The 26,381-nt window shown below is 28.8% G+C and overlaps 3 protein-coding genes across 3 annotated transcripts; 2 read left to right on the top strand and 1 right to left on the bottom strand.

Moving 5' to 3' along the window:
• The first annotated feature begins 206 nt into the window (after window positions 1–206).
• LOC111032906 (cathepsin B-like) lies at window positions 207–5,947 on the top strand. The gene is made up of 6 exons (XM_022313384.1): window positions 207–498; window positions 2,153–2,377; window positions 2,448–2,648; window positions 5,276–5,423; window positions 5,494–5,604; window positions 5,696–5,947. The coding sequence occupies exons 1-6, from the start codon at window positions 379–381 to the stop codon at window positions 5,902–5,904; spliced, it is 1,014 nt and encodes a 337-aa protein (XP_022169076.1). The 5' UTR covers window positions 207–378; the 3' UTR covers window positions 5,905–5,947.
• A 6,396-nt stretch (window positions 5,948–12,343) lies between these two features.
• LOC111032905 (cathepsin B-like) lies at window positions 12,344–16,792 on the bottom strand. Its single transcript, XM_022313383.1, is given in 7 exon segments — window positions 12,344–12,948; window positions 13,039–13,149; window positions 13,219–13,366; window positions 14,924–15,124; window positions 15,193–15,284; window positions 15,357–15,420; window positions 16,487–16,792. Coding segments are annotated over 7 exon segments (945 nt in total). The 5' UTR covers window positions 16,607–16,792; the 3' UTR covers window positions 12,344–12,739.
• Window positions 16,793–19,641: 2,849 nt separating this feature from the next.
• LOC111032907 (cathepsin B-like) lies at window positions 19,642–22,594 on the top strand. The gene is given in 6 exon segments (XM_022313385.1): window positions 19,642–19,878; window positions 21,263–21,493; window positions 21,596–21,796; window positions 21,884–22,022; window positions 22,091–22,201; window positions 22,309–22,594. Coding segments are annotated over 6 exon segments (1,014 nt in total). The 5' UTR covers window positions 19,642–19,758; the 3' UTR covers window positions 22,521–22,594.
• Window positions 22,595–26,381: the final 3,787 nt, after the last annotated feature.

Here is a 26,381-nt window from a genome sequence, read left to right as displayed (position 1 = left end):
GACAATAACGTAAAGACATGTAACCAAGACGTTATCAAAACTTCAGCCAAACTTGATGAAGAAATAGTTGTAGGTACCCACCTATACTCAAATTTTCGAGTGATTATTCATGGGAATTTTATAATTTTTATTTTTCAGTCTATTGTTGAATGATTATGGAATTATTTACATTTTTTGATATACAAACACTTGAAATATTTTAAAAGTTTTTTTCTGATAAATTCTCAACAGTCAAGGGTGTGGGATGTGTATAAATGTAGTACAATAATTAAGTAATGAAATTTGTTGTACAACTAGTGTTGTACTCACACGCCTAACAGTGAATACTTTATTTTATTTTTTTGTTGTTATACCTTTAAGAAAAAAACAATTTTAATTATGGCTTGGGTGGTAATCTTAGCGTCTATTATTTTGATCCATGGCTATGTAACGGAACAAGCATATTTTTTGGAAAAAGATTTCATCAACCAAATTAATGAACAGGCAACTACATGGACGGTAATTATTATAATATGTTTATTCTACATCGAAATATGCGGAGCTCATTTGTATATTATAATATTGGGTCGTAATATTATAATATATAATGTGGAATGCCTATAGGTAATAATTGTTTATTTCAGAATAATTAAGATTATGTGTATATAAAATTAGTAATTATTTTTCGAATAGGTAGTGTTACAAGGTTGATATGTTTTTATTCTCGTAAAATATCGCCAACCATAGAAATTCAAAAACAAACTTAAAATCAATACGTAAAATATGTAATTAACTATATAAAATTAAAATTATTTTTATATGTTATTCCATGCATTCAAAATACTAATATAAATATTTGGTAGAAAATCTCAAGTATCTATATTTATTAGTTTTTGTCTTCAAGCAAAAAAATAAAATTAAAAAATTAGTTGTGCATAAAAATTATAATTTTGTTTTTTTTGTTTTTTATGGCGCTTTCAAATATTCATTCCCTTCGTTCGGTATCTAAAATCTGTTTTTACATTTTTATATATTTTGGTTCCAGACTTCCAGTATTACCTAATGACCATTTAAGGAAACTTGTACTAAATTATCAAGACTTAGTATAAAAATTAAAAATTAAACAAACTAATATTTACAAAATAAGTTGAGAATTGTTATGATAATGATGAATTTGTGAGAGTTCCTTTATTGAGATTGTAACTATAAAATTATTATACAATCAAAGTTAGAACTTTAAATGCTTCAAAAAAAAAAAAAATGCATGCCTCTTTACCTTTAATATTTTTAAATAGCTTTAATAAAATCTTAAGTGGAAACATTTACATAATACATTTTGAAAAATTGAACATTTAAAGGTATTTATAGAAAAACTAAAAAAAAATCATAAACATCAAATGGTTAAAAATAGTGGAAATATTTAAAAAAAGTTATACCACATGCAGAAAATTCTAAAATAAAACAATCGAAGAAAATTTAAGTATCTTAAATCGTTATTTTGTAAAAATCTCAGTTATTTCTTATTGTGTTTTGTTTTCCCTAATTATTTTTAAATGTATTACGATTTTAATTTCACCTTTCTAAACGTAGGTACTATCAAGAATCTAGATTTACTTTCTGACCGGAACATAATATATAGTTAAAATAAAATACTTTTTTATATTATAAATCATGTTTGCATACACAATCTGTCGGCCTATAATATTTACTAAATAAATTTTATGATATAATTGTGATTAAAATATTTAATTTTACTATTAGGTATTAATAGTTAATACTACAGTAAGTTAAATTAATTTTTGCTCTGAAAATCGTATTTGAAAATGTAATTGTGTGTATACTTTATACAATACTATAATGTATTTAAAAAGTCTCAAGTTTCCACGAATAATATTTACAAATGACAACAAAATAACTAAAATAATGAATCTGGGCTTTAACATGTAATTGTGTCCAAATTTGAACTTAAAATGTCGGTAAAAAATAACTGCGATGACACGAAAAAAAACACACATCATTGAATAATCAACAATTCATCGTTCCGCTCAAAGTTTATTCTAAATACTACAGTACATATACTCTGTTCTTATCTTGAACATACATCAATATTTACATCAGTTTTTATTCTATTTGAGTGGTAACTATATTCTACTTATCGTATTAAATCAATTAGGCAGGTGTTAATTTTGACCCAAGTACACCAAAAGAACATATCTTAAGACTTCTTGGATCAAAGGGCGTACAAAGTCCAAATAAAATTAATTATAGAATGTACAAAACCGGTGACGACGATGACAACTATCAAGAAATTCCAATTAAATTTGACGCAAGGAAGAAATGGTTACGTTGCAAAACTATTGGAGAAGTTCGAGATCAAGGACATTGTGGATCGGATTGGGCAAGTTAAAATATATAACGAAAATCATGTTGATGTCAAATGTTCAAATTTAAATGTGTTATTTCATTAGGCGATGTCAACAAGCTCAGCTTTTTCAGACCGCTTGTGCGTGGCTACAAATGGAGATTTCAATCAGCTTTTATCCGCCGAAGAAATCACTTTTTGCTGTCACACTTGTGGTGATGGATGTTCTGGTGGTTATCCGATAAGAGCGTGGAAGCGTTATAAAAAACACGGACTTGTTACAGGAGGAAATTATAAATCTGGAGAGGTGACTAATTTGGAAACTTTTTTTTTATATTTAAGGGAGATTGGAGATGAAGTCGTAAGGTAAGACAGGAATTGTAAGTAAATCTGTTGCTTATATTTATTTACTATGCTGTCAATACATGCTGTCCCTTTGTATTAATATAGTTTACAATTATTAATGACAGCAAAAATATTGCCTTGTTATTTTTGTTACTAAATCAGGATATTTTAATCAGTAAATTTCGATGTAGAACTAAAGAAAAATCACTGTTTCACAAACTATGAAAATTGTATGCTTATAGTGCTTATACTCGTAATTATGAAGTTATTAGTTACGAATTACTTGTTATTAGGGTTCCGATATTTATGCACTTAAATGCATGAATTAAAAAACTTTACCTAAATGTGCACTTTTACTTATAAAAACACTAAAACATGCACTCAAAAACTGAATTTGGTTTCACACACCTATTACAATACAGAATCGAACCATTCATAAGAAATACGTCATCCCTGAACTTTAAGACGATCCGGACAAGATAGTTGAGTTTTTGGCATATTTAAATTAAATGTAGTATAGCTAACCATGGAAAAAACACAACACTCGTCTGTAGTAGACAGGCACAGTGGTTGCAATCGTACTACCTAATACTTCGTCCTTACATACCTACATATCAATCATCAACATCGATAAGTTATCATGTAAAATCTAAAAATATTTGGAATAAATCCAATGTTTAGGTATAAGATTTATATTATTTTACGTAGTTCATAGATATTTAGTTCACAGTTGCTTTAGACTTTTGTAAACTAGCTGAGCCTTTGCAATTTGTGAAAACGCCAACTCTATGTGAGACTCAACTGTGATAATGCAAGCAGTATATCTTGCCTATTGGTGCCTGCGGCTCGTGCATAATCATGCGTAATCCATTAAAATAATATATTTGATTTTTATTTACTTATTTTTATTTTAATAAAATCCGCACCGAAGAGCAGCTATAAGGGCAACTCAGCCACCTCGGTAGGCAATGTGCGAAAATTAAATTGTATGCAATTCTTGGACCTGATCTGCCCGATGAACCACTGGCAACCAATTAACAAAAAAAAATTACCAATTTTTACTAAATATATTTATATTTCTCCTACAAACTAATAGCAAGTATGTATAAACATAAATTTCCTTCGTACATTTCGAAATCTCTGTTTGAGCTCATCGGGTTCAATTGTGAATCTTAATCTTCCAAGGAACTACACAAACTTACTCAAAACATTTCAACAAAATCTGTCCAATCGTTTAGGTAGGCATAAAGGACAGACAGACCAACATTAATTTTTATATACAAATATTCAACAATTTAGGTTCTGAAACAGTTAAATATGCATACCTATTATGCGAAATAAATTCAGTACAATACGAATCAAATTTGTATTTAGGTCAGTATTAAATTAGATTCATAGAAAAAAACATGCTCTATCACAAAACATATCCGAGCCTCGGAGATATTGTTAAAGAAAATGTTGTAACTTGTGAAGATTACATTAATAATGAAGTTTATCTTTCCTAAATTATTACTTAAGCAGTGGTGTATTCACAAGTTGTGAAGGGCAAGGAGAAGGGGAAAAGCCAATAACTTTGTTAAAAATCAATGTTGATAATATTCTGAGACAATACAACATTGTTATACTTTGATTGGCTATTAAATATGTTTTGTTTTATGCATAATATGATTTTTATTTATTGTTAATATTTTTAAAAAAAATGTTCAAATACTTAGATGATCAATATCAAAAAATACACTTGCATTTGTGTTGGCTATTGTTTATTTTTTTGTAAAAACAGTGAATACTTTTTATAATTTATACGAATATTTACCTATGACATAAAAATAAAAATATAAATAAATACATCATTTCAAGAAAACAAATTTAACATTTTATAAAAATGTAAATTACATGAACTTTTTATATTCAAGTTTTTGCAAGGTTGTTTGAACATTTCTCAATGCTAAAGTATTTGTTGAATTCTAACCAAACCATACAACCATGGACATGCCCCTGGGGGAAGACGGGGAACCTGCTTTGTAATAACTTCATTGTGGTCCATTGTACAATTTATTATACAATGGAACTTTTTAGTACCGGAAACTTTCAGTCGTCGAATTTTTTCTAGCTATTCAGATGTTTAGTTTGTAATAAGTGAGCAGTTTGTTCACAAAAAAACGTCTACTTTTTGGAGGTATCAGATATCTATTAGGGAACATTTCTCTACATATCACTTCTACCTGAGTAACTACTCACAAAGAAAAAATATCACATAAAAAAATAATAAATATAATTATTTATAAAATACTATAAAAGTATTTATTTATACATCATATTCCGTAATACCACAACTATGGGATAATATGGTAAAATATGACTTCTTGGAAAAACCAAAATAACATTTTACAATGTTAAAATATTTAGATTTTGTATCCAAATTTAGAAATATAATTATTTTTTTGTATTCATTTGTACTCCAACTCTAATAAACACATTTAAACATAACATGATTTCCAAATGAAGTGCTCTACCATAACTCACTCAACATGTACACACTTCTTTAAATATGTATACATTTTAGTTTAACCGTCCTCCCATCATTTTTAGGGATGTGAACCATACAGAGTTCCACCTTGTCCTAATGACGACCAAGGAAATAATACATGCTCGGGTCAACCAATGGAAAAAAACCACAGATGCACAAGAATGTGTTACGGAGATCAAGATCTCGATTTCGACGAAGATCACAGATACAGTAAGATTTATTTTTTCAATTTATCATATAGAGATAAATGAGTGCGTAAACGTGGAGCTTATGATTGTAGCGAGAGACCATTATTACCTCACATACAGAGGTATCCAAAAGGACGTGATTAATTACGGACCAATTGAAGCATCGTTCGATGTGTATGACGATTTTCCCAGCTACAAGTCAGGTAAAATATGAAGATTGAGTGCATAGTATCCACGATATTATTCCCTACATTTTGCATATCAATTTTCTTTTTTACATTTTACGGTTTTTAGGCATTTACGTGAAATCAGAAAATGCTTCATACTTAGGAGGACATTCCGTGAAGCTGATCGGTTGGGGTGAAGAATACGGAGTTTTATATTGGTTGATGGTCAACTCCTGGAATGCAGATTGGGGTGATAAAGGTTTGTTCAAAATTCGACGAGGCACAAATGAATGTGGAGTCGACAATTCAACAACAGGAGGTGTCCCCGCCACTTAATAAATTAATCATTCAATAATAAATTGTATTAAAAACATATAATTGTTGTGGTTGAACAATGTCAAATGTTTGTTTTTATTACTTTCAACTGTTAATGATTGATTTGACGCTTTTGCACACTTTGAAAATATTATACTATTGTATGTATGGAGAAGAAAATTTGTCAAATTTTAAATATGTTATGGTAAAGATGCTGTTGAAAAGTCACAATTATTTTCTCATTATCTTATTAATCAACAAAACGTATAATAATATTGTTTTGATCTATGAAATTATAATCACATGACTATACTATTGCTTACGTGCAATAAATTTATAATATTTTATTATGTATTATGGATTAGTTGTCAATGTGGACGCTTATTTTGTAGGTAGTTATAATAGTGTTCATTGCAATTGGTTTTCAATGGTATATCAGGTGTCAAATAATTTTTTTTGAACATTTATTTCTTATTTTAAATTCTGAGCAGAGCGATCAATGTTTTGGCAGCATAATGACAAATTAATTTTAATTTTTTTTGTTATCGTCATTGGCCTTTTAAGTAAAAATGATTCAATTTTCAACTTAAATGGTCTCTGGTTGAACATTTATTCTAGTTAAAACTTTTGGGGATCAACAGTGAAATAGTTCTTTTGATTTTTAAATATAAAAAAAAATGTAAATAAAAACGAGAATTATAATTATATACAATCAGTTTTTGAAAAATCAACTTAGTTTTAGGCGTTACTCAAAATTGAAGAACTTTAATTCATGGTATTTTCATCATATTTTGAATACTTAAATTGTCCGTAACATTTAGGGAGTATTTTGTGACGATTCCAACATTGGTTTTTCAAATTAGTTCATAGGTACATATTTTTGTTAAACCATCAATTTTTCTAAAAATGTCGATGTATTGAAATCGAATAAAACAATTCAGAGTTTTTCTAATTTAAGAACTAAGAATAACAGTCTCTTGAAAGGATATTATTTAATTTTTTTTTTGAAAATTATTAAATGCAATATTAATCCATAAGCATTTATTGATAATAAAAATTAAGTTGTTACGTAGTAGATAGTATTATGTTCATGCAATACAACTTATATGACCAAGTAAATGTGTAATTTATTATTTATTATTAAACTTGTAATACAAAAATTTAACTGTTATTTTTCAAACTGTTTAATTAATATTAATCTACCAAAATATAGATTTATTCATAAATGTAAAAAATAGTTCGCCACTAAGATGCTGTATCCGGTAATTTTCTATTGATTATTTTTTAAAAAAGAATAACGATTTTAGTTAAAGTCGAAGTCTCCACTGATACAGGCATCCGGTTAATTTAAACAATTAATTATTTACATGATGCACGTATAAAAAAAGTCATTTAGTTACAACAAATATGATTAAATGAGCAAAATTAAATGTTATTCTGTTCAACCCATTATAAGCTGGTTGAAGTCAGGTCTCATCAAGTCTACATCAGGGAGATTCTACAGTAGTTTGATGTCATTCGAAAATATGAAATAAAATCTTTTCGAATATTTTAATGATATTTTATCTTATGAAATTAAATTTTCAATAAATTTTGAATAATTTTGCTAAGATATATTGTAAGAACCAATTCACAACGCTGTGTGATAAGTCATGATTGACTCAAAGATCCAAGATAATACTTATGGTTGCCTCCAAGTGGTGGGTACCAACTAGCGTTTCTAGTGAACTATTTTGTTTGTGTGTCATTTACTCATCTTATTAATGACTGTTCACTAATTATTATCAAAGTCTATAGGTAAATAACAAAATAAACACTAATTATTAGTTATTATTATTAGCAATTATTTGCTTATTGAACATTTCGACAAATTTTTCTTTACCACGAAAGATGCTGTAGACCACGTGATTCTTTGACTCGTGATACAATTTTTATAATTGTATCTCCTGGTCATACTATCTTAAATCATATTCAGAATTTAATAAAAATATTGATAATATTAAAATATACTTAGTATACAAACACATATATTCATTTTTTGTATGTGCCATTATACGTACATGTAAGTTTTTTCAGTTCACTATAGTTGAGCTTTTAGTTATAAAGTAAAAAGAACACCAAAACGTTGAACTCTATACACATATTTTTTGTATACCTATAGTTTAAAATACGAACAATAATTATCTGTCATATTGTAGTCAATATTCAATGGTTATTTATATACATAAATCATATAATCGGAACAAATATCATCGGATTGGTCCCTGTTGACAGCGTGGCAAGAAACAGCAAAACCATAAAATTATGACACTATTAAGATCAGAGGTTGAGGCCGTATTGTCAGTGGCACACAAATCGAAGAATGACTTAAAAAGAATTTTAGAAATAAAAAAATAAAAATGTTAAGCACGAACAACAACAACCATACAATAATATTTACAGCCCCAATTCAACAACACGAGCTGATTTCTTATCAACAGCTAAGAACAATTATTAACCGAGGCAATCCTGAAGCACAGGAACGACAAGCTTGAGGTACATGTGGTCGTTGAGTCCTCCGTGGTGCGGAATCACAAGTTCGCCAAAACAACTCTCCTACGCTGATAATACCGTATCCAACAAAACGCAAACCTAAATTACGCTTCCGTAGCAGCTAATGAAAACTATTCCAGCAGAGAAGAAGCCCTTGTGTTAAATTCAATAGACGGTATACGTCAAAGAGACTATATTATAAACATAGAAAAATAATTTCGTCAAAACATTGTTTTCGTCTCCCACATATCGAATAACCGTTTTTGTATTTTTCTTTCAAGAAAACCAATATTCCGTTCTAATTCCACATAAAAGACAGCTGAAACAATATCCGCTGGGCTCAAAGTAGCTGAGGGTATCTTATTCAATTTTCACTATCCTCTGCCACAGTACAAACATTAATTCTATCCAACAGATACTTCAAGATTCCACGAACAAAGTCATGCCCTGGTCGAAAACATCTGAATTTCGTTTTTCCCCCGAAAAAACCCATCTTTATAGTTAACAACCAAAAAAGGACTACGTCGAAAATTCATTTTAACACCGGAAACCAAATATAGAAAACCAACCCAGTGTTAAAATATTGAGCGTCATTTTCAACCATAAAGCTTCATGGCTTCCTCACATCCAAAAATGGTATGCCTCTCCAAGTCTAAACATAAGAAAAACTCACTCTCACAACTCATGGAGAGCTCAATCTCAAATCATTATTATGATACACAACGCATTCATACTCTTAAAATTACATTCCAGGACTTTATCTTTTCATCAGCAAAATCTACTCAATTAAAAATATTTGAGCCTATTCATAATTCGGGAATGCAACCTTCCATCCGTTCCTGCCCCATCAAAAGTATCACAAATGATACTGAATTCCCTACATAGAAATACGGTGGAGAGAACAAACTTACTTATTAACAGCAAGAATTTCAAGATCCTCTCAATACATCACCCTAAACATACTTTCAACAAAGCATAAATAAAATACTATCATAAAAACATAATTCCATTTGAGACTTATCTATGCCTTCTATAGCAATTCAGCACTAATATTAATCTTGAAATACATCGATTTCCCAAAAACCTACCTGCCCTCACATTTACAATAATGTATTCAAAGATAACTCGCTCACTCACTCATTCACAAACTCACACATTTATGGATGCATCTCTCATCAAATGACGCTTCGGGATAGCCATCATATGTGAAGAAAGAAACTTCAGTTCAATGGAAACTATCAAAAAAATTTTCGATATATTCTACAGAAGCTCTGGCAGTTCCTATCTATTGAATATAACGCCATCTCTAAAGTAGATGACAGAATTATCACAATATTTAGTGAAATTTTCTGAATATTATCATTTAAAAATTCATGTTATATGTTATATATGCCATATAGTCAAATCAGGCATTTTATTAAATGGCTAGACATATAGTCAAAGAATTTAATTTGTATGCAATTTCACTATCCGCGAAGATACGTATTTAGTTAAATGCCTAGTCATTAAAAAAACATTTTGTACTATTTTAAATATTTTAATATATTTTCTATCAGTTATTTAATGCTATTTTATGTATATAAAAGCTATGTATAATTTATAAAATATGTCAAACACGTAGAAAATAATAATAATAATATAATAATTATGTGAAATAATATATTTAATTTCGTGTTCACTATTACTATTGTTTTAAAAATGAAATAATAAAAAATAAATAAAAAGTTATATTATAATATTATTAAAAGCTTTTGTTACCTATTACTTGTTGTCACATGTTGTTATTTGGTGGCTTTTGCTGGAACATTTGAGATTTTTCTTAAAACATGAGCACCGATTGATTTGGCATTGCCGCTTTCCTGATTGACATTGACATTTAACAAAACCTTGATCGCTGCAAATTGATAAGTTTGCTACTGCTTCACGTATGGACACAAATTCGTCTTTTTTTCACTATGCTGTCTTCTAAGCCATTATTTGACACTAGTTGAAGTTCTTCTCTTCAACATCAATTTTTTATTATTCCAACTTCTGTGCCAATTTGATAAACGCAGTTCCGAATGTTCATCACTAATTTATATTTTGATTATCTAGAGGTCCTCGGTCTACTTTTGGAACACTAATTACTATTTGATCACCAACCTTTAGTTCTTTAAATAGTTTTCCACTATTTTCTGCCATTTTTTTTATCTGCGATCGTTTGTCGTTTGTAAGATTCAATGTGGTTAACTTTATCTGTTTTTCATTATTGCATAGTAGAAAAATAATTTTCAATATCGTTCCTATTATTTATAGAATAGCTGCAATTATCAGAATGAATATTTCTTTTACATATAGTACAGTTGATTTCACTACCTAATTTTTCACAAACACTGCAGATATTATTTATGTCACAATATTTGTTTTTCTTTGAAGGTATATTGTCAATATTATGTTCTGAATTGTCTTGTAAAATATTTTCAAAGTCTTCTTCATTTGATAATTTTTGATTAATTTTGGAAGGTAAGTTTGTAGAACGAAGACTTACTTTCGGTCCAGTACCAAACAAGGCTCAATATGGCGAACGACCTTAAATTCGATGATGTGAAATGTTTTTTTGCCATTGTACAAAATAAACTCCGATTGACCACTTGGTACTTTCATTTATACGACCCAAGCTCGTAACTTGTTTTCAAAATCTTGATTTGATCTTTCTACAGATTCCTGACTCTGAGGGTATACCTGTATATATTTATGGTTTCATTTTTAAAACAATAGTAATAATTAACACGAAATTTAACATATTATTTCATATACCATCGTGTTTTTTATATTAATAAATAATACATCCCTTTTTATATATAAAATAGCAATAAATAACTGGTAGAAAATATATTAAAATTTTTAAAATAATACAAAATGTTTTTTTATTATTTGCCTGACATGAAATAGACATTTAATCAAATACCTAATCATTTAATTAAATGACTAGATATTTAACTAAATGCCTAGGCGGATAGTGAAATTTCATAAACATTAAATTCTTTGGATATATGCCTAGGCCAGGGATGGCAAATTTTATGAACACTGCGTGCCCAAAATTAGTAATAACCTTTTTTTTTTTAGAGCGTGCCATGAAAAAAAATATTAAAAATATTATATTTTGTCATACTTTAATTTTATTCTATAATTAATGTATTTGTATAAAAAGGTTAGTTTAGGTTATTATGGGTCCTATAATATTCGCGAAAGTAATGCGCGAGCAGTCGTAGGTTATATAACAGTAAAAATTTTCACGTGCCCACAAATTATTTTCGCTTGCCACCTCGGGTACGTGTGCCATGGATTTGCCATCCCTGGCCTAGGCACTTAATAAAATGGCTAATGACTATATGTCTATATATTATATAATGTACCGTTACGTCCAATGGTCACAGATGCCACGGATAGTTTGTTTATTAAAATAAAAGTTATGTTAAGATTTGTTGTTTAGTATTATGAACTATTTGGCACGCATTACACATTGGTGTATACCACTAAAAACAATTTATTTATAACTTCCTTATTCTATCGTATATTTCCAACACGCAACCACTCACTTAATATTAATATTTCAACATTAATCAGACAATTCTCGACTTGTGAACCAACGAATACCATACTCCTTATCTAAAAGCATATCATGATTGCAGTTTTCGGCTACTGTAGCTGTAGTGTCATACAGGTACAAAACCATACATACAAAAAGGATTATCATGAAAAAAATTGTGTAGGGCCCAAAGTGAAGAGTTAAAAATTATGAAAAGAGTGTTACCAATGAGTTGCAAAACAATATCTTTGGTCCGGAATAGATCAGGCAATGTCATGAGGCTAACTTCAGCCCGTGACGATATTTGGTCTACATTTTTGAGTCTTATATGGTAAAAAAGAGCCAAACAACGAAAGCAAATGCCATAAACGCCAAGAGAACTAAGCTTATTTATTAATAATATATTATGGTAGACTGAATAAAAACTTAAACTAAGATCAGTAAATAAGTAAGCAATATTTTTTATGTGCACGTGTAATACACGAATAGACCAAAGAAGTATTAAAATAATATAATATTCTTGGTAAAAATAATTATGATTTAGCAACACTTTTTTAACGAGATCGTAACATGTCATAGTGTAAGAAAACAACAATTATCTCCTCTGTACAGACAACATAAAATCGCCGCGGTGTATAAAAACGTCAAATCAACTATACTTAACATTATAGTTGAAGTGGTAACAATCAAAAATATAATATGACAGTGTTCATACATAAAAATATTAAAAATATTTTTCAATAAATGCATAATTTATTAAGTGGCGGGGACACCTCCTGTTGTTGAATTGTCGACTCCACATTCATTTGTGCCTCGTCGAATTTTGAATAAACCTTTATCACCCCAATCTGAATTCCAGGAGTTGACCATCAACCAATATAGGACTCCGTATTCTTCACCCCAACCGATCAGCTTCACGGAGTGTCCTCCTAAATATGAGGCATTTTCTGATTTCACGTAAATGCCTAAAATCCATAAAATGTATGAAAGAAAATTGATGTACAATAGTAGTGAATTATATCGTGGATACTATGCACTCAATTTTCATATTTTACCTGACTTGTAGCTGGGAAAATCGTCATACACATCGAACGATGCTTCAATTGGTCCATAATTCATCAAGTCTTTTTGGATAATTCTATAATTGAGGTTATAATAGTCTCTAGCTATAATCATAATTTCAACGTTTACCCAAGCATTTGCTTTATGTCATAATTTATAAAAATTAATCTTACTGTATCTGTGATCTTTTTGGTAATCAAGATCTTTTTCTCCGTAACACGTTGTCATGCATTTATGATTAGATTCCATTGGTTGATCTGAGCATGTTTTTTTCCCTTGTTCGTCATATGGACAAGGAGGGACTGTATATGGTTGACATCCCTAAAAATTGTGGATGTATGATTAAACTTATAATATATATACAATTAACTGGGATCGATAGTACTTAACATTTAAAAAAAAGTTATTTTGATATTTTGAAAAACGTTAATGTTTTTGGTCTTATCTTACCACAACTACGTACTGAGGTGAGAAATAATGATGTTAAAAAACAATTACTTATTCGTTGTTGTTATATATATATATATATTCATTGGTGATCTTTCTGATACATTAATTGTAAATATTACGAGTATTTAATGGTCATAGTTCATATATATCGCCTACATAGATCGGTAGTTAAGTTTCATTTACTGCAGTTCACCGTCCTATCTACAATTCAACGCTAATGCATTACCTACCTGATAAACTATTTATATTTTATTTTGGTAGCCTACCTAAGTGACCAAATTTTACGTAAATCGATTTTCAAGAGATCTTGGTAGACACTTAAACCCGGTTTTGAATGTTTAGATTTTTTTACACCCAAAAAAATACCAGACATACGACAGCACAACAAGGATTCAATCCAGCCTAAGGATATATTACATACATATTTTTAAAAAAATGTGAGTGTTATGAGAAGAAACATCTTTCTTTTTGTTTTTGAGATAAAATTAATTGTTTTTTTTTTAGGCTAAACTAAATCATTTTAATAATTATTATTTATTTATTATTTAAAGTCGATACTGACCTGCCTGGAAGCATCCTTTTTTGTCGAGTTTAATTATTATTTATTTTCAGCCAACTACTATTTTTACTATTTTTATGTGTAAATAGGTATACAATTTACATATTTATTTAAATTAATAAATCACTCAATTGTCTATTAACTTAGACAAATGATATACGAACCTTCTCCGAGATATAATCTTCTATTAAAAAAAAAAATTAAGATAAACTTTTGAGTAGTTTCCGAGAAAATTAGAGTCAAAGGTTTATATGTAAAACGACAATCGTTTTTTTTCCGTGCCTTTTGTAAAGAAGTTTTACTTAAAGAAAATGTTTTCCTGGGCAACGTCAGGTGTTATAGCTAGTATAGCCATATTAACAAATTAGTAAAAATTAGTATTTGTTTTTCTATAAAATGGTTGAAATATGTTACATAATATAAATATAATAAATATAATAATATAAACTTATAATTTTATCTTTATATTTGGTCGATATGTTTCATTATGTCCAATCGATCGTCGAGAATAAATGGTGTTTATTTTTTCATTCCCTATGCCCAGGTAGCTAAAATTTAGCTCGCTTATTGTTTGTTTTTTCAGCACACGAAAAAGCATATTTTTTTTGTTCATTATGGAGTTGCTATTGGGTAATATTATATCACAATTAATTGTAATAGAATTATCTCAAATATGTTATACACATCATTTTACAAACATAATTGTGAAAAAACAAATCTTTGGCACTGACGACGACCGGTGGACGATGTGCTTTGAAAAAGTCGAAATATGAACAATACCTAACAATTTACTTACAATTCCCATTATAGGTACGGCACAACTTCATCATACTCCAGTCATATATTATAAAAACACATTTCAAAGTCACCTGATCTGATTTATAATCTCCTCCGGTAACAAGGCCGTGTTTATTAAAACGCTTCCAAGCTCTAATCGGATGACCTCCTGAACATCCATCACCACAGTTGTGACATCAAAATGTGATTTCTTCGGCGGATAAAAGTTGATTGAAATCTCCATTTGTAGCCACGCACAGGCGGTCCGAAAAAGCTGAGCTCGTTGACAACGCCTAATGGAATAATTTAAATTTGAACGTATGACATTAACATAATCTCTTAGGTATATATTTTAACTTGCCCAATCCGATCTGCAATTTCCTTGATCTCGAACTTCTCCAATAGTTTTGCAACGTGTCCATTTCTTCCTCGAGTCAAATTTAATGGGAATTTCTACGTAAGAATTATAATTGTCATCCTTAGTCTTGTACATTTTAAAATTAACTTTGTTTGGAATTTGCACACCTTCCGATCCCAAAAGTCTTAAGATGTGTTCTTTTGGCGTATTTGGATCAAAATTAACACCAGCCTAATTGGTTGAATACGATAAGTAGAATAGTTAATATTTTACATTTAAATTGAATAAAAATTGATACATAATATTTGATTGAAATAATTTTATATTCTGAACGAAGCGCAGTTGTAATTTTTTCACGTATGAGTACACTATATCATATATATATAGTAGAAATATTGCTTCAATTTTTAACTTCAATATCATTTTTGATAGGAATAATTGAATTTAGTAGGTGCTTTTAAAAGGTCAATGAATAGGGAAAACAGTGATTTCATGTAAAATATTTTTATTTCCTCTTTCCTTAAAAACGAAAAAACAGTAGATATTTGAAGTTTTTACCAAATTGTATTAGTTATTACTTATTACATTAGAATTTTAAGTACCTAGTGTAGGTTTCTAAATTCTTTGATTCTTTTTGAGTTATTTGTACATATTTGACATTTTTGAGTTTTTTAGTGCTTATTATATAAATGTTGGAAAAAATTTTTTGGTACAAACAGTTTAACAATTCTTTAATTTTTTTTTAATGAGTACTTTTTAATGAAAAAAAAAATAAAGTAGAGCATTAATTCACATAATATTTTTTTGAGATTGATTTTTTACGTATTTCGTTAAATACACATTTTATGATTATAATACTGACAACTGCAAATTATTTTGTATTTAAAAATTTCCCAAATGTTTAGTAGGTACACACATTCAACATTAAAAAATGCAATACAAGGTTTCTCATAATTTATTGTTTTAATTATTAAAAAATGTAATTTTATAAATATTTAAAACATACTTTTTATGTGCCTCTGAACTTTAAATCTTTATTAACTTAGATATTTATGTGTAAAATGTTGAATGATTTTTTGTCAAAATATGATTTACTTTCTTTTTGTGATTTAATAAAAAATAACCCCGGATACATGATGTTATTTTTAAAGTTTTTAAAAACATTTGTGACACGTATTATGTTTTTTAGTGTTTGTTCTATAAATATTATTGAATTCTCAAAAATGTGGACATTTATAGCTGTCTTTAGACATCATTATAAGTTTACTCGTAAGTAGCTAAATGATAAGTTACTTACCTTCCACGTTGTTGCCTGTTTATTGATGTTATCGATGAAATCTTTTTCCAAAAAATATGCTTGTTTCGTCAAATAAGCATTGATCAAAATAACTGACACTATTATTAATACCCTAGTCATTGTTCAAATTATTTTTCTAAATGTATGACATGACGAAACAAAAATAAAATAAAGTTCGACGCACAGTTACGCAGCCTGCGAGTAGAACAAGTCTCAATGTCTCATAATTAAAGTATACATTACTATATTTATGTACATCTCAGAAACTTGACATTATTGGTTAATGAGTATTTATCAGAAGAAACTTTTATAATATTGTCAAGTGTTTATATTATATTATAGTATAATATATAATTAATAATCTATTAAATTGAAAATTCCATAAACGTTTAACAATACATTAAAAAAATAAAAATATTATATTCCCATGAATAAGATCCCACTCAAAAATGTGCGTATAGGTAAAACTGTTTATTTATTAATTTGACTTCAATTTTTGATAACTTATTGGTTATCTGTCTAATTATTATTGTTAATTGCAAAGTCATAATCAGTATCTTCATAGAAATCAGAATACACCTCTTCGCATTGGAGGAAAATACTGTATCCAACTACAGATAACACTTATAGCATTTAAAATAAAAAAGTTTCAAATGCGTTGTTCTCGGATAGTGCTTTGTTTACAAAAACTACTTATTATATTTTATTATACAAACGAGTTAATTAATAATATTACACATTTTAAATAATTCAACCGGAAACTACTTAACGCAGTTTGGGTATGAAATAAATCCACATTTTTAATTATTCATATAAAATTTAAAAGTATCTAATCAAGATATCGAAAGTTCGGAGATAAAATGAGACAATAGAAATGTATTTACTTAAGGTGTGGATTTACGGGTCTCAAAGATTTTGAAGTTGGCATTGAACAAACATTTACTTGAAAAAACATACTATGAAAATATAATATAATGGCTTACGAAATATTTACGGAAATACCAAAAATGTCTAGAATTATTTAAAAATGTATTAAGACCAACTTCAAATTCAAGTCCATGCACTGGTTAACTTTATTTAAAATTTCTTGCAGTTCATTTTTATAGGTATATACACACACATTTAGGGGAGGGGAGACTAAAAATATATCATTTTTTTTTCTCGTATATGGCTAAGAAACACCCTACTATACACATTTGAAATGGTATTTATTGTTTTTCTGCAAGTATTCCTGAGTATTAATTGTTCATTATTTTCAATTTTATAATAATAAAATAGCATTATAAACTTCACTTTAAATTACACATTTAAATTGTATAAATATAATAAAATATATTTTATAAAGCTAAAAGCTTAAAACTCCCTTGTTGACACAATATTGGTAGGTAATTAAATATTAAAAAAAAAAGAAAATGATAAAAATCAAATAACGGCGACGATGCCGAAATATAACGGGAATTGATAGTATTCTTAATTTCATAATATAAGTAAATATATATATTTTATACGAAATTGAAAACATATACTAACCTACCTACATAATAATTAAAATTAAAATTAACTTAACTTTTTAAACATAGAACTAACTCAAGTTAAATTCAAAAGTTAATAATTAAGTTAATATTCATAAAAAAAAATTTACTCAACTTAAATTATTAACGCATTAATGCCCAGCCTTGCAAACCAATAAATGTATTTAAATTATAGATAAATAATTAAAAAACTATTTTTTTGTTCAAATATATAATTTCGACCACATTTAAACTTAAAATGTTAACAAAAAAACTGACTTAATATATTTTTTAAATTTTTTTGGTAAATTTTGAACTATAATAAAGAAACTTAGTTTTACATTTTCAAGATTTAGCAATAACAATAGATAATTTGAAACTATTATTAAATTTATAACTTTAAAAAATAACTTGTACATTTTTAAGACCGACAAATTACGTCAACATTTGAACTTCAAATGCTAACAAAAAATGTCTACCTTTTATCATGAATATTATAAATCATTATTATTTACTTATTTTTCAAAGAACATTAATCCCGAGCCCCAGTTAAGAACTATATGTATTTTTAATATTTTCAAATTAATAAAAGTAGTAGAATAGTTCCGGGAATAACAAAAACAATTATATTTCAAACCACTAATTAACCACTTATAACAAAGTGTCAATGTGTTTTTCGCAATAACACTACGATGACAATTATCTGAATTGGTAAAGTTTCTTGGTATTCGTGTCCCGCAACAATACACAGGATTTTTTTTTGTTATTCTTGAAACTATTCTACTATACCGAAAATAAGCAAACAGTAATAGTAAATGCACCATAGTTGATGAGTACTGAGCATCACCACACATTCACGTCACTCAGACATACGTGCTTTGAGCTCGGGCGAATAGCGAGGTATTTCAAAAGGGGTGTTTTATTCAAAATCAATTTACAAAATACACCGACTACGGCGGTGCGTGGGTGAAACGATCACTTGGCGTTCGATGATCCGGATTTCGATGTGCCAGGCCCGATCGACGTGTTGATAGGAAGCGACTTTCGCCCACAAATGTAACAATCCGAGGCAGGCATAATTCACAGTACGAACATTGCTACAAACCGAAGTTGTTGGATCATTAATATTATTAGTAAATTATTGTTAATTAGCTGCAGACTGTATTTTTGTACAAAGCATGGCGAAACCCCCACTGTTGCTGCTTGTGTGGACAACAGTAGTAGAATAAGCTTCAATTTTCAAATATTAATGTATATATACACATTTTTGGTCAGGTACTCAAATTATATACTTGATTCGAGTGTACTCGGAAGACACTACTCATATGTTCCTGTATTTTCATTAATTTTAATAATTCTAGAAATTGTTGTTATCAGAGTTGGTAATTGGTACATTTTGCGTCTCAATTTGTTGGTCATTAATAAAACAAATACTTATTAATTACCTATTAATATGATTTTAAAGTGCATACAATTATTCACATTTCAATATACATCAATAAAAATCAATTATAACGCAGATGTAATATATATTGATATATTGATAATACATAGACATCTCAAGATACAATTTTCTGAGAAATGTTTAGGTAGGTACCTATTTATCTATTATTGAATATATAATTTGAGTATTCAGACGCACCTATATAAATGGTAGGTGTTTATTAATAAAACTCATTCTACTACTGTTGTACATGCAGCAATAGTGGGTTTTAATTCAATTTTATTAAATAATAAATTTAAAACGACAAAGTTGCAATCATGGCTAGAGTATTTATGTTATTGTCTGTGATATTCGTCAGCGTTTATGCGACGGAACAAGCATACTTTTTACAAGAAGATTTCATTAACAATATCAATGAACAAGCGACTACATGGAAGGTATGTACCTAGCTAATTATTATTTTTACAATAAATATCGTTTTTAGTTATATTTATTACATTATCAAATATTTGATAAGAGTTTTTTATTTCGAAGAATCTGTTATGTGTTAATAATGTGATGTGCGTGTAAAAAATAATAAACATTTTATAATTATACCTAAAATATGATATATAAACAGAATACTTTCTATGCTCATTTTGTACGATTTATGTAGAGTAATAATACATAAAGATGAGGAACCTCAAATATAATTTTAAAAGGTACTATTCAACCAAGCAAAATCATATTACAAATAATGACGTTTAAAGAAAATAAAACTCAAAACAATCGAAAATATCACATGTCTGTAATATTTGTAGTATAGTATTGAAATAAAATATAAACTCTATTTATAGCTCAAAAAACCTCAAAATATTTTTAAAAACATTATAATGTAAGCTAATGAAAACATTTGTTACAATTTATAGACAAAGTCTATTTCTTTGAGAAATGGCTTCACGTTACAATTTTCGTTTGGATATAAATTTTCTTTTGAAGAATGTACATTGTTCTCTATTATACGAGTAACTTATGAAAGACAAATATTTAAAGTTTTGATAAGCTAAGTTACACTCTACTTCGTTCATATAAACTTAAGTCAATACTTATGAATCATATACTACTAGTCCGATATTCGAATTTTATGTATCCAAGTATTAAATATTAAGAAAAACTGAAAAACATTGTGCATTCGAATACGAAATTAAAACTGAATGTTATGGTACTTATTTAAAACAGTTAAAAACTTAAAAATTGATATGCAAAACAATATTGATCACACTTGAAACCGTGTAATAAATATTTTCAAAAACGACAATAATTTTTAAAACATAAGTGTCCTCTGGTTAATGGATCACACAGAATATCGTGTGTACGGACCCTAAATAAATAAGCAATTATTGAACTTAAGATTGAATCCTGTATAAAACAATTTTGTATCATAGTTATAAATTACGATAACATTAAAGAGTTTCACAATATATAATTGAAAAAATATTGAACATATCTCCTATATTACATATTCAAAAATTGCAATTCGAAACGAATTTTTATTACATAAATAAATAACAATAAAATAAAACAATAAAGAAAAGTGAATCATTTACCTATTAACATTGATTTAATAATACACAGATAAGCCTTCATATTGTTTATGGGTAAGTGGGCAAAAGGCTTAACAATATTATGATACATCAACTGTTTTTCTAAAATCAATACAACTAACTATATTTTAAAAAAAAACAGTTGAATATTTGTTGTACTCATAAATATATAATTTTTAAGTTTTACTTTTTTATTCATTTTCCACACTAATACACATTATAACATTTAATAAATAAGGCTGGTATGAATTTCGACCCAAATACTCCACATGATGATATCATAAAACTTTTGGGATCAAGAGGAGTGCAAAATCTAGACAAAGTTAATCATAAACTGTACAAGACTCACGATGAAGCGTACGACAACTTATTTGGCAGAATTCCTTAGCACTTCGATGCTAGGAATAAATGGGTATATTGTGACACAATTGGAAGAGTGCGCGACCAAGGAAATTGTGGATCGTGTTGGGTATGTACAAATGTCGATTTTTTCGTGTCGAAAGGGGAACTTTAATTTTGAACTGAAGTTGAATTGAACATTAATCTTATTTTAAACAAATTATTTACTTAGGCGGTGGCCACGAGCTCGGCTTTTGCTGACCGTTTGTGTGTAGCAACAACTGGAGATTTCAACGAATTTTTATCCGCAGAAGAAATCACTTTCTGCTGTCATACTTGTGGTTTTGGATGTCACGGTGGTTATCCGATTAAAGCTTGGAAACGTTTTAGTACACACGGTCTAGTAACTGGAGGAGACTACAACTCAGGAGAGGTTAGTGGATTTTTCGGATAAGAGTGTTAACATTTATTTTTATAATATTATATTTGGTTTAACCGTGTATACCTACGTCACTATTAGGGTTGTGAACCATACAGAGTCCCACCTAGCAATGATGGAAATAGTTCATCCTCAGATCAACCGTTGGCAATAAATCACATATGCAGGAGACACTGTTACGGAAATCAGTCAATCGATTTTAATGACGATCACAGATACAGTAAGATTTATTTGGTCAAAGTAGTACATGTATTTTAATATATTTAATGTATTTACTTATGATTGTAGCACGTGATTACTACTACTTAACATACGGCAGCATCCAAAAGGACGTTTTGACTTACGGACCAATTGAAGCATCGTTCGATGTCTACGACGATTTCCCCAGTTACAAGTCAGGTAAACGATAAGCACCAAATATTGTTTCATATTATAATATGAAGTGTTTTGAGCTTCTATTTTTAAAATTATAATATTATTTCTAACTGACATTTCCCGTTCTAAAGGTGTTTATGTGAAATCGGATAATGCATCATACTTGGGAGGACATGCCGTTAAATTGATCGGTTGGGGTGAAGAAGACGGAACCCCGTATTGGTTGATGGTCAATTCGTGGAACACACAGTGGGGTGACAATGGTTTTTTCAAAATTCGACGAGGCACGAACGAATGTGGTGTTGATAATTCGACGACTGCTGGTGTGCCAGTGACCAACTAATTGTTGATTTTTGAATAAGAACACTGTTAAACTTTTACCATTTATGTTTAAATAAAATTAATTTTATTGGGGAACGTTCTACTCTTATTTCTTTATCAGTGAGCATGTGATTTTTCAGCAACAAAATGTTGTATATTTTAATACTTGCACTTTGTTGCTCGTTAAAAATACTAATTCTATATGATTCAACATTTTTATTCAATTTGTCACTTAATACTCAGAATTTTTTTTTCAAAAACTTCCAGTGAAGAGTTCCTATGAATTTTTCCCATATTGATTGACATCAAAGAATTTTTAATTGTAAATTGTTGTAATGATAGCCGAATGAGTCAAATATCACTACTACATGACTAATTTTCTGTGCCATTCTCAACGATTAGTTAAATGACTTTCAAATGCACACTGACATAAAGAGAAAAATAAAAAATCACAATCAAATCAATTTTATATCGCAAGTAAACTAGTTGCATGCCCTGAGAAATTTATTTTCTGATTTTTAGTATTTTTAAGTAATTCGATTTTTTCCCAACACAACTTCCGTAAATTATTTCAGGGAATGAATTTTAAAAAGTTATAAAAATAAACATCTTGTATCTCAGCGCTATTTCTACATTGGCACTAAATTTAAGTGTTTAGTTTACTGGTTCTTAATAGAATTATTTTTAAATTCCTTGAACCTTAACAAAAATATTTAAATGTGCATCATTTGTTGATTCTTGAGCACCATGATGCCTCTAGCATACTCATAACTTTTAGGTACAATACGTTGTTTGTTTACTTATATTAAATATTATTATTATAATATTATAATCATTTTGATTTTTTGTTCAAACAATTTCAAACACCGCATTCTGGATCATTTAGTAGTGCTCACGTACATACTCGTATTTGTGAATTATACTTCACCTGTGAAGGAGTTTCAAAGAGACGCTCCTTCATAACTGCGAAATGTAATCCCTGATAAGTAATCTTCGCTAAGTACTCCTAAAAAATGAAATAACCGAAAGTAAATGAAATATTTCCCAAAAGGTTTATTTTATAATTTTTAAGACATGATGAAATCTTCAAAGTATTGTGTTTCTTAATATTTCTATAAACAGCTTGTACATGGATTTTTCAATTTTTCAATTTTTCCCCTAGTCATCCCTGAGTATAATTATTTTGTTATTTGTTTTTCTACAAATTTTTACTTAATAAATTTGTACCTAGTTATTTAATTTGATTGAACACTTATTGTTTGCAAAGTACTTGTTTGTAAACAGAAAGTTAGTATTTAAATAAAATAATAAAAGACTTATCAACAATTTGAATAATTTTGGTTAAGAAATGCGCAGTAGTTACAGAGTTTTTAAAATAAAAAGATATTGCTCATAACAAAATAAAGTAAATGAGTTTGACATCCCTTCCTCTATAGTGTTTATTTAACATAACTAACATACTTTTTGATCTGATGCTGGCCGGTCAATTAACCAAAGGAGACATAACTAGAAATAAATGATTACCTAATAATATTTGTTTTATGTAGTATTGAGTATTCTTAACTTCTTTTTTAAATTGCCTCATCACTACTTTCTCCCACTTTCTCCGGCCGACAGAGTTACCTTACTTTTTGAACTATTTTATATTCTATTTGCTAATTGATTTATATTGTATTCGTTTTGAAAATTATTCAGTAGTGTTTATGTTCAATGCATCAATGATCTTACTTCCTTTTCTCTGCTAATTTGTTTTTCTTTTTATTGTTTTAATGGTTCTCCGAGATAACTAATACATGTTTATTGCATGTACCATATATACTCGTGTTTTATTTTTGTTTTGTTAAATACCAGGACATTTTGTTTAGATATATTTAAATTTTATTCTTGCGTTATTTTTACTACTCTGTTATATTATTATAATATTGTATGAAGAGTACAGGAAAGAGTGAGAGCAATCCACCCGGTCAAATGCTTGATGCTCTATTAAATCCAGCAAGATGAAGATGCCTATAATACCCATGACCAATACGGTCACTACTTCAAATCCACCAATTACGACATCTTCTATTATTACAACTATTGTCTCATCAAAGTCTGGTGTATATTTTCCATCAACCAATTCAAAACGCCGTCTTCAATGATATTCGTATTTGACCAGACTATTCTTACAATGTTTTAGGAGGTGGCCGCAGATATGGCCAACAACCATGCAAAGACTGCATCACAGTTACGGTTAGGGACTGGAGAGAAATTCTCCCAATGTCTCCAACAGTACCACCTCACCGATACACGATTGACCATATTAGGAGACGCCAACATAATTTTCAAGACCCAGGGTGTCCAACTGATCATTACTAATTATGAATCATCCGGTAATCTCACAAAGCTGGCTGACGATGTTGTACAAATGTGGAGTGATATCTGGTGGATCTTATTCATCTACATCTTTGCCTACAAATTGTCTAGTAAATCATAACACATCACCAATTTGATCGTTCAGCCAACCCGTTTTTCCCTTTTTTGATTCAACGCAATCATCTATTCCTCGATCTTAGAACGTTTTCACGATTCTGTGTCATTTCCCGGACAAATTAAAGTTCTTCATCGAGATATGCTTGATTTTATTAGGTAACGACTGGATAACCCAGATTCAAATACGTCTAGACCATTCCAAGTGAATGTCATATTTCAAAAGCTGGGATCTGGATGTACATTTTTTTTGGTGTCCCATGAAGGTTCAGTGATTTCGATAAATGCGTTCTTTACTATGTAAATTTACTATGTTCATATCACCAAAGACTGTCCGAACAGTAAAACTATAAAATAATCTAGATAAAATAAGGTAATTTTAACAAAATATTATTTAGATGAAAATAAAGTTGTTTTTTTTTCAAACTTTTTTTGATTGTTAGAATGATACCGATACAATGGCACTATAGTATAATATTTATGATGACAACTGATTTCGTCTTGTTTTTTTAATCATACCTATCTTTTCATTTTTATTTACAAATTTAATTTTGGTTATTTTTATTAGACGGGGAAATAAACTTATACTTAATACATTTTTATCATGGCCATTATGATGTATGGCTTAGAGAACGATATTAAGAACTCATGCATTGTAGTTGTTGGCAATAATAATGAGAAATATTGTTCACTTAATTCTTTATTTTTATTAATAATTTGCATTATATTAGAATTTTAGTTACATTTATTATATTCATAATCATAAGTTATATGCCTCTTCATGTTTGTAGTATAATAGAGAAATTTAAAAAAAATTATAATTATTCATTAAATTAATTTTTTGTAGGAGCTCTAGAATATTAAAATTATCTAGATAAGACCATTTTTATCTGAGAAAACATTAGATAAATCATAAAATAATTATCTAGACACGTTAAAAGATAATTAATTAAAACAATCTTATCTAGATAATTTCCGACACTGCTCGTAGGTTGCTGTCTGAGTATCAATCCCGCGTTTAAGTGTTCGCCCATAAATTGTCTGAGCAACGAATGGACGTGGGTATCCAAGAAGTCATTAACGCGATGACCAATAAGTATCGTGTGTTGATAGCAATCACATAGCGTTACTGTGTGTAGGTATACGGACTTACTATTCTATCATTGACATCTAAACTCCGATAACTGGGTAGTTTGCGTCCTTCTTAGTTGATGAACTTATTTCCAAATTGTATACCCATTTCGGACATGGCAATCCGAAGAAATACATTCCAAGATCCAGGGAGTGTGATTCTTTTATGGACTAGGTGGAAACGTCAGCAGGATTATAAAAAAGTTCTGATCACTTACAACATACAAAATTGTCCACTGTTCAGACAAAACACCTTCTATAATGTGACATGCATTAGCTACTG

Source organism: Myzus persicae, unplaced genomic scaffold (genome assembly GCF_001856785.1).
Source record: "Myzus persicae strain clone G006 unplaced genomic scaffold, MPER_G0061.0, whole genome shotgun sequence".
NCBI lineage: Eukaryota > Metazoa > Arthropoda > Insecta > Hemiptera > Aphididae > Myzus > Myzus persicae.
Note: the sequence above shows the minus strand (reverse complement) of the source record. Positions and strands in the feature narration are given on the sequence as shown.